The sequence below is a fragment of the Diplotaxodon limnothrissa genome, linkage group LG16 (assembly GCF_057381915.1).
Source record: "Diplotaxodon limnothrissa isolate DT_005_m linkage group LG16, D_limnothrissa_male_GT1.1, whole genome shotgun sequence".
Lineage (NCBI taxonomy): Eukaryota > Metazoa > Chordata > Actinopteri > Cichliformes > Cichlidae > Diplotaxodon > Diplotaxodon limnothrissa.
Window position 1 is genome coordinate 33,463,183 of NC_140611.1, and position 10,187 is coordinate 33,473,369.

Consider the following 10,187-nt stretch of genomic DNA (forward strand, 5'->3'; position numbering starts at 1 on the left):
AATGCTGCCCACCTGGTCACCCCGTGTGACTACTGACAACGTGACAGAACATGAAACATTAATGGAGTTGCTCCTCGGCTGAGCTGTATTATCAGATAGCTGCACTCTTCTTTTGCTTGGCGGATGTAGATAGAAGAAAGAAAATAGTTCCTGCACAAAGCTGCTCTCAACAGTTTGTAGACTTTTATTTTTTATTTTTTGAGTAACCAGGTCATTATTTCTGGACAGAAACATAGCTGCTGAGTTATTAAAATGGATTTTTTTGGTAACATAATGTAACTTCTACCATTTATTACATTCAAGAGAAGGCAGATGTCTCCAAAACTTGGCAGTCAACGGCAGAACAATTTAGATGGATAAACAGCGCTGCAGGCCAAAGGAAGAATATGTAGCTGTCCCTTTAACACTCCAGGAAAATAGATCTGATAGCCTGCTGTCATACAAAGAGAAGACAGAGTGATGAGGAGTGGGTTGTAATGTCTTTTTATGTCAGTTTTTTTCCCCCCTTTTTTAAATAAACAGTATAAGCACAAACCCGCTGCTTTAATCCCTCCCCTGGCAAGTCGACAGACATCCAGGCCTTTGTGCGCCCTGCTTTTCTAAATCCAGAATTTACTGTAAACAAACTGATGGAAACTTTTCCCACAGTGATGTGTCACTGCACAAAAAGGATCTTCCGCCAGCAGTCTGATGTAGGTGGGAGGACTGTGATAAATAAATTGTGATAGATAAATAAATAGGCTGTACCGTGTTTTCACCAATGTTTGTGTGTGTGGTTTGGTTTGTTAGGTGGTGGATGTGCGGCTGGTGTCGGTGTTTGATGCCAGGGAGCTGGAGCTGGTTATTGCAGGCACCGCAGAGATTGACCTGGCAGACTGGAGGAACAACACAGAGTACAGAGGAGGTATGGAAGGGGGGGGGTGGAGGTTGGGTGCAAGGAGGTGGAGGAACGTACTGACAGCTTAGCCTAATGCATGCCCCGCCTCCGGTCCTGCAACATGTTCATTCACAAGTGTGCCACAGCCACTAAACCTCTGCTCTGAGAAGTATTTCCTCATTCATTCATCTCAACTGGTCCAGCGATTTTAACACTCGGGGAGATGCAAGGAAATAAGACTACACACTACTAATAAAAACCATAAAAAAAATCCATCTTCACCCCGAAGAAAGTTCAAATAGGTGCATCTGTTTAAATGTCTCTAGCCCCTAAAATGAAGGTGGTTGTAATTCAGTTTTTCTTTCTACTGTTTGAGGGACACAAGCAGTCCTACCTATTTTGTTTCTGATACTGACACCCTGGCTTTGGGTGTCTACAGATATCAAATACTGATCCAAGACTAGCTGTATTCATGAGAATTATTCTTGTATGTGTATGTAGGCATCCGTGTCGGCTTAAAAACTGAAAAACATATATAAACATTTGCAAATGCATAGAAATTATATTTATTAGTGAAATTATGCTTGAAAATGGAATAAAATGAGTTAAGTGGCACAGACACATGACAGACCTTTATGTTATAGTGAGTGTACTGAAAAACTTTTGCAAACACATAAAGAAAAGCTGGTGATCAACAAGTTTATAATATCTCCAAACTGTTCATGCTTTGTTGCTAATTTAGCTCCGCTGTGAGCAACCAGTACACTGCTGCTCTCTTGTCGCCTTACAAATACAAGACAGCCACCTTAAAAGGGTTTTATGTTGAAAGGTAACAACCCTACAATATTAGAAAATATTAGAGAAAACCCGAACGATCAGACCCCAGTGACAGTAGGAAGGAAAACCTCAATTTTAATAGGAAGAAACCTCCAAAGAACCAGGCTCAGGGAGGGGTCGATAGCTGAAGCCTCTGACTGGCCTCAGCGTCAACTGACTTTGAAGAGGAAGAAGTTTGTTTTGGTCTTTATATGACTGCACCAGTGCCCAACTTAAGATAAGGAAGGATTAATTCGAACAGAAAACCATACAAAGCTACCCTAGAATAAAAATTTGAAGTTTGAAATGAACTGAACAAAGCCCCTTTAATTAATCTGAAAAGACTGAAGCCTTACCTGAAATTAATCAAGTTGTTTTTCACAATATATAATAATTCTCCTGTGAACAAGTGATTAAATTTGCAGGGTAACAGCTGTACTGGACTTCACTTAATGTTACTCTGCAATAAGCTTCAAACCTTTGGAGTTATTACAGCGTATGCGGTGTACAGTCAGGCTGCAGGTGCCGGTGTCCAAAGCCATCACATTTAAAGGCTCTTTAGGGTTCTGGCCAGCAAAGTTGAAAAGGCGCCAGCAGCTGAGAGACAGAACAAAACTCGAGCTGACAATCGGCCATGACTCAGTGTCAGGGCGCTTTTAATGGACGAATCGACTGAGACGCACCAAACCGCTGTGTCCATCAAACATTAAGAAGCAGAGCCAGCTCACAAACCTCAGGAACAGGGGGACGGACGCCCTTATTATTTGTTATTCGTCTGACTCATGCACCATCGCTGTCTTATCTCCCCACAGGTTACCATGACAACCACATAGTGATTCGCTGGTTCTGGGCGGCTGTGGAAAGATTCAACAACGAGCAGAGGCTGAGGCTGCTGCAGGTATATATATTGTACATATATTTATTAGTTTCAGATGTAGCCATTCTTGTATTTTGCTTGTTTACATTATTGTATTTTGCACAACTCTGTTGCTTGTGAAGCTCGCACACAAGAATTTCACTCACATGTGCTGTACCAATGTACCTGCACATGTGATGTGACAATAAAAGTGATTTGATTTGATTTTGATTTGATTTGAGGTAGGGCACGAGGGGGAGCGCATGCACACAGGATGCCCCCGTGTGGACACCGCCTGCAATTACATTTTTTAATATGTTTCTAATTCTGCAGGAATGTCCCATTTATTTAAACAAGGTGTATTCAGTTTTCTGATTTATTTAACACTGAAACAAAGAACCTGAGAGTAAGTGAAATAACCCAAACTTTTTATGGCCTAAACACTGACTACATTTCATCCTTTTCTTGACTCTCTTCTCTCCTCAGTTTGTGACGGGCACCTCCAGCATTCCCTATGAGGGCTTTGCCTCACTACGAGGAAGTAACGGACCTCGCCGATTCTGCGTGGAGAAGTGGGGGAAAATCACCTCCTTACCCAGGTAACCTCACCTTTTAGGGACTATACAAAAATGAATAATAGCAGAGACATTGTAGAGTGAATCTTTTCAAAATAAAATGTCCATAAATATGAACGCTGATCAAACAGGTATGAATAAGGGCTTTAACGGGCTGTTTAGGTTGTTAAGGCTTCATATACGTCACCTCTGTTACTTTTTTTGTAAAATATGATGGGAGAGATACGACACAATTTTAGGGCATAAACACACTTAAGAATTTTAGTGGATTTATTTATGTGTTTCTCTATGGGGGACCAAAACCGACAATTTCAAACAAATATCTAGTAAACAAATAACTCAAAAGAAAACTTAATTTAAACTTAACTTAAAAGAAAATTTAACTGCCATTAAATCACTGAAAATACATAAAATAATGACATAAAATTTAAGACAAATTTATATTTCTGTATTCATTCGCTTCTTTCTTAATTTGATATAATAGGATATCAAATTAATTATCATACAAATTTGATATAATACGTATGACATTTATCTACCTTTTTAATGCCTTTTTATTTATTTTATTTTATTTTTATCATATTAATTAATTAATTTTTATTTGTTTTTTTCTATTATTTTCCCCTGGCTTTTGCATACATACTGACATCATTAGACTAAAAAAATGGAAAATGTAACAAAAAATAAATGTTTAGGGGCTCATTACAAATGTTAAAAAACATAGATGCAAACATAAAAAAACAGAACCATCAATTTATGTCACATTTTATATAATAACAATTTACATACATTTTTTTTGGTTTGTTTCTAAGACAAATAAAATATTAATATTGTTAAAAATATATTTTTTTAAGTGAAGTTTAAAAAAAAAAAAAAAAAAAAAGCAATACTGTTTCTGATCAAAGATCATATTCTGATTTTGACGTTCATTCACAGCGTTTTAATTCATTATTTAAATGTTGGGGTTTTTTGTATGTTTTTTGAATGCAAAGCACTTAAGGTCAACTCTATTGCTATTTCTAAATGTTCTCTATAAATACAAGTGACTAATAAAGACGCAGCATACCTGCAGCTCTGTAGGGTATAAGTGCAGCAGTTTTCTTTTTGGGTGTATTATTTGACAGGAACAAAAGCAGAAGAAAAATCTAACAGATGACTCATCTCATCATCTGTTTCATAAGGTCTCGCTGTGTTTCCACAGGGCTCACACTTGCTTTAATCGTCTGGACCTCCCGCCCTACCCGTCCTTCTCCATGCTCTACGAGAAGCTGGTAACCGCTGTCGAGGAAACGAGCACGTTCGGCTTGGAGTAACCTCAAATTGGCCGACACCCAGGAGAGAGAACCATCTGGAAATCTGTGTTCCTCACTTAGAGGCATTAAAAATAAAACTAATATCCTCAAAAGGCAACTAAACCCCCCTCCCTTCCCCTCCCTGGATGACGCTGCTGTTTTTTCCGACTGGCTTTACATCACTCGGCACGCCGGCTTTGCTCTGATTCTCCACCTCCGACAGCTTCAGGACAAAAGACGGAGAATCGGAGGACGGGTTGAAAAGCTGTACAGTACAATTTCTTGTTTTCATGGTAACCTTTGTTCACTGAGCCACATGTGTGCTTTATCTCTTTAGTTAATGGCCTTGGTTACTGGATTTCTAGCACCTCCTCCTCCACCTCCTCAGAGACAGCTGCTCCAAAAACCCACTGAGTTCCTTTTCCCTTCTCTGGACCTCAAAACTGTGCCCGTCCCGCTCCGGGGCTGCAGTGATATGAACTATAAGACACACCAATCACCTTTGCACAAATACACACTTAAGCATTGTCTTTGTATTATGAGTGCAAACCAGTGTTTTCCCCGAGAGTCTTCATCGGCGCGGGAAGAAGTGACATTTTAGTCTTTAAACCGAACGCTGGCTGCTTGTTCGAAGAGAGGGGACACACTGGTGTGCACAAATACACACTGAAAACACACCTGTTCTCACAGTTTAGAACCCCAAATGAGCTGGACATGGAGTCGCAGGTCATCGGCGGTGCTTGTGCGCAGCGTCAGTGACACATTGTGGTAATGACGGCAGGTTTGAGGTCAGGACTGTTACCTTCAGTTACTGCGACACCACAGCCCAAAAACATTAAAAAAAAACATGTGACACATGAACGGTTTCAACAGAAGCGCAAGGTTCCTGTCTTACAACACATTTCTCATGAGCAATAGAGGCACTTTCTGACATAACACACAAAGTCCTCCCCAGCCAGTGAAAGTGATGAATGTACCAAACCAGTGACTGAATGTATGAACCTCGAGCAGGAAACAGAAGTTGAAAGGTTTCAACATAAGCGTGACTCGGTTTGTTTAAGCACTGATGATTTATAAATGCAATGATGGCTCATGAGATGCATCTATGGTGCTGCCAGCTTGCTCGGGGGATCAGGGCTCAAATGAAAGAAATGCCAAACTAGGTCACAGGTCGTAACATTTCCTGGGAGGAAAACATTTTACTGATAACAACCCTCAAAAATAACCCAATTCCTTGATTAAACTGATCATTGGGCTCATTTTTATGGTTTTTAATGGCTTTATTTGTGTTTATCGCATCTATATTCTTTCATTTACCAAGGATGCATATTTTAAAGTGTTTTAACTTAAATATTTATCTTTTTAAATCATTTTTTATGCAGAAGGACATCTCAGTCTGTTAGCCATGCACTAACATTAGTCACTGCAAAACATCACAATGCAGTAATTAGGAGGAGAAAATTACAATCATATCAAATTTTATGCCGTTAAAAAATATATATATATTTCACTCATGTAACACTTTTCATGGTTGGACCAATAAGATCCCCAAAATGATAAAATAGAAGTCACTGATGGAGTGCAGTTGTGAGGAGAAGACAAAATGTTTTCTTTGCAGCTCTCAGTTCAACTCAGACTTTGACAGGACAGTGGAAGGTCAAAATAATGGCATATACCCATCACTTTTTACATTTTACACTTAACTAATCATCACAAAAAGCAGATCCACGATTTTAAACATCATGTATAGCAATTACTACTGTTACTGCTAAAGTAAAAGAAGGATTTAGGAATAAAAATCCACATTTTAAGTATCAAAAATAAATTTCTGGTATTTTTAGAAAACTAAACTGCTTGAAAATTGTTTAAATTAATTGCATTATGGTGCTTTTAAGTTGCATATAAACCTTTGCTTTCATAGATGTGCAGCATCTGAGGTCCAACTCCCCTGAGCAACGCAGTGGCCGCTTTGATGCATCGCTCTAGTGAATGGCTATTAGATGTACCATGAGGCATTGGTGGGATTATTTTAGTGCCTCTTGGGAATGAAGTTTTATTTCTTTGCAAACATGTGACCAGATCCAAGCGTCTCACTGTAGGAGCTGCAGTTTTTAAAACAAAATATCAGATATCAACACCAGAGGGCAGCAAAGTCCCACTCAACTCAAACAACCAGTGGTCTGGTCCTCTCTGAGTGGCTTCCTGACCAGGGTAGATTATGATGATGATGATGGCCTTGTACTTTAGAACTTGTTGCATACAGTCCATGCCAGACAGTAGTTTTGTCTCTGAAGCATGTGATCGAACATTGAGTGCACTCACACACACAAACTCATTTTCTACAGGGTGCATGCAAGATTACACCTACTGTACAGAGTCCTGTTGGAGTTAGACCACAGGGGCTGGAATAGTGGTAGAGATCCCCACCTGCGATGCGACATGTGTGGGCAGACTTTTGTATCTGAGCCCCGCCTCCCTACCCACACCTCTCGCCCACCCCCGCCCTAATAATGCATGCAGGATCTTCCTGGTCAGCTCCGTGAGCTGGACCTGGTAGAAACTCCTAGGTGGCGTTGTGTTATAGCTCGATATTGCATGCTGAAATAGTGCAACACACTGTCCTTACTAGCTTTTTTTGCATGAGGATATTGCTATACATTCAGACAAAGGGGTGAGGGAGCTGGTTAAATTGTGCCACTCCAGTTGTGGCGCTCCGGTTGTGGCGCTCCACCTGAGGCGTGCGCCCTTGTGCTCACCTGGCACTGTCGTACCTTTAGCTCGTGGGAACAAGGCGGAGGATGATGGTGTTTGTTAGCTCTCTCCGTGACAGTGGAACAGCGAGTATTTTGGCAGCATGCTTCGAAAACTTCACATGTGCGTGTCTGCCTGTCTCAGTCACAGGCTGATGGTCATGGTTCATTGCTGAACAGGTAATGGATCAATAGGGCTGCTTTTGATTTTGTGAGAGCACATGTATGTGTACCATGTGTGGAGTCCTGTTTGTCTCTTTGTATATAAATGTATATGTATGTCTGTCCTGTTGTGTGTTTAAATATATATATTTTGCACCGGATGTACCAAAGGTTTGGGGCTTGCAAAGTCAACCATTAGGCCTGCTCTCTATTTCAGTCGAACAACCACACATTCCCCCCTCCTCCCCACCGCTGTTTCTGGCTCACAGAGCATCACCTCATGTTTGCTTGAGGAGCAGATTTGTGGCATGGGCAGCGACGCTTCACGTTAGGATATTCACCCGGTTGGGTCAGTTTCGGTTCACCATCAATTTGAGGCTTTTCAGGTGCAGATGAAGACTGCTGCACCGCTCGTCTTTCTGTGTACATCTGACAGGACCCGGCTCCAGTTTTCAGAATTCCACTCTATGCAAAGCTCCTGTATGTGTGTGTGTGTCCATTTCACTCCAATGATTGTAATAAAAGAACAAATGGAAAATTTTTATGAATGATTCACGATCTTACTTATCTTTTACTAAAGTTATCTAATATAAGATAAGATAAGATAACTCTTTATTGTCATTGCACAGTCATACATAGTACAGTAGTACAATGAAATTGGAAAAAACTGTCCTACGTCGGCACTACATATAACACAACACGACACGATATGACACATCACAACGTAACAAACAACACAACACAGTATATTAACTTAGTATAAAAAAGAAGAATAAGTGTATTTGTATTGCACACTGTTATTATTGCACATTAATTATTATTGCACCTTGTTATAAATATAAATATTATTGTTATCGTTTTAAACATTGTTACCTCCCCCTAAAAAGTCCAGGGAGGTATCCAGTCAGGTCAGCTATTTACATTGATCAGGGCTATTGCCCTGTTGTAAAAGCTGTCCTTGAGTCTATTTGTTCGGGACCTCAGCAGCCTGAACCTCCTGCCAGACGGCAGCAGCTTAAACACCCGGTGTCCTGGGTGTGTGCAGTCCCGTAGGATGCTGCGTGCCCTCTTGAGACAGCGAGTGCTGTACAGGTCCTTCAGGGAGGGAAGAGGATGTCCAATGATTTTTTGGGCCATGTTGATGACCCTCTGGAGTGCCTTTCTGTGTGCTGTGGTGCAGTTGGAGAACCACACACCGATGCAATATGTCAGCACACTTTCAATGGAGCAGCGGTAGAAGACGGTCAGCAGCTCCTTCTTCAGGTCCATTTTTCTGAGGATTCTCAGAAAGTGGAGACGCTGTTGGGCCTTCTTTAAGACCGCAGAGGTGTTAGAGCTCCATTGGAGGTCTGTGTCTATGTGCACACCCAGAAACTTGAAACTGGAGACCCTTTCCACGCACTCCCCGTTGATGCTGACAGGCTGCAGCTCGGACTTCCTCCTTCTGAAGTCAACTACCAGTTCTTTTGTTTTGGTGGTATTGAGGTCCAGGTTGTTATCTGCACACCAATCTGACAGCCTCTGAACTTCAGCTCTGTATGCAGTCTCATCTCCCCCTGAGATGAGCCCCACCACAGTGGTATCATCTGCAAACTTGATGACTGTGTTGTCTGGGTGGGAACTAACACAGTCATATACAGTGGCTTGCAAAAGTATTTGGCCCCCTTGAACTTTTCCACATTTTGTCACATTACAGCCACAAACATGAATCAATTTTATTGGAATTCTGTGTGAAAGACCAACACAAAGTGGTGTACACGTGAGAAGTGGAACAAAAATCATACATGATTCCAAACATTTTTTTTTTACAAATAAATAACTGAAAAGTGGGGTGTGCGTAATTATTCAGCCCCCTGAGTCAATACTTTTAGAACCACCTTTTGCAGCAATTACAGCTGTCTCTACCAGCTTTGCACATCTAGACACTGAAATCCTTGCCTATTGTTCTTTGCAAAACAGCTCCAGCTCAGTCAAATTAGATGGACAGCGTTTGTGAACAGCAGTTTTCAGATCTTGCCACAGATTCTCGATTGGATTTAGACCTTGTCTATGTTTTGTGATAAACCATTCCATTGTTACCCTGGCTTTATGTTCAGGGTCGTTGTCCTGCTGGAAGGTGAACCTCCGCCCCAGTCTCAAGTCTTTTGCAGACTCCAAGAGGTTTAGTAGGCAGGGATAGCTCAGTAGGTAGAGTGGTGGCCCCATGATCGGAAGGTCGGGGGGTTCAACTCCACTGAACAGCTACCCTGAGGTACCCCTGAGCAAGGTACCGTCCCTGCTCCCCGGGCGCTGCATTGGTGGCTGCCCACTGCTTCACTGGGCGAATGGGTTAAATGCAGAGGAACTATTTCCCTATGTGGACTAACACATACACATTATTACACATTTCTTCCAAGATTGCCCTGTATTTGGCTCCATCCATCTTCCCATCAACTCTGACCAGCTTCCCTGTCCCTGCTGAAGAGAAGCACCCCCAGAGCATGATGCTGCCACCACCATATTTGACAGTGGGGATGGTGTGTTCAGAGTGATGTGCAGTGTTAGTTTTCCGCCACACATAGCGTTTTGCATTTTAGCCAAAAAGTTCAATTTTGGTCTCATCTGACCAGAGCACCTTCTTCCACATGTTTGCTGTGTCCCCCACATGGCTTGTGGCAAACTGCAAACGGGACTTCTTATGGTTTTCTGTTAACAATGACTTTCTTCTTGCCACTCTTCCATAAAGGCCAACTTTGTGCAGTGCACGACTAATAGTTGTCCTATGGACAGATTCCCCCACCTGAGCTGTGGATCTCTGCAGCTCGTCCAGAGTCACCATGGGCTTCTTGGCTGCATTTCTGATCAGCGCTCTCCTTGTTC

The 10,187-nt window shown here is 41.7% G+C and overlaps 1 protein-coding gene across 1 annotated transcript in view; it reads left to right on the forward strand.

The window, feature by feature from the left end:
- The window catches only part of hecw2a (HECT, C2 and WW domain containing E3 ubiquitin protein ligase 2a), a 43,224-nt gene extending 38,689 nt beyond the window's left edge, over nucleotides 1-4,535 (forward strand). The window contains exons 27-30 of the mRNA XM_085373693.1: nucleotides 790-904; nucleotides 2,506-2,591; nucleotides 3,036-3,148; nucleotides 4,326-4,535. Coding sequence (XP_085229819.1) covers nucleotides 790-904; nucleotides 2,506-2,591; nucleotides 3,036-3,148; nucleotides 4,326-4,437 — 426 coding nt within the window. The 3' untranslated portion in view covers nucleotides 4,438-4,535. The remainder of the gene's footprint in view (nucleotides 1-789; nucleotides 905-2,505; nucleotides 2,592-3,035; nucleotides 3,149-4,325) is intronic.
- Nucleotides 4,536-10,187: the final 5,652 nt, after the last annotated feature.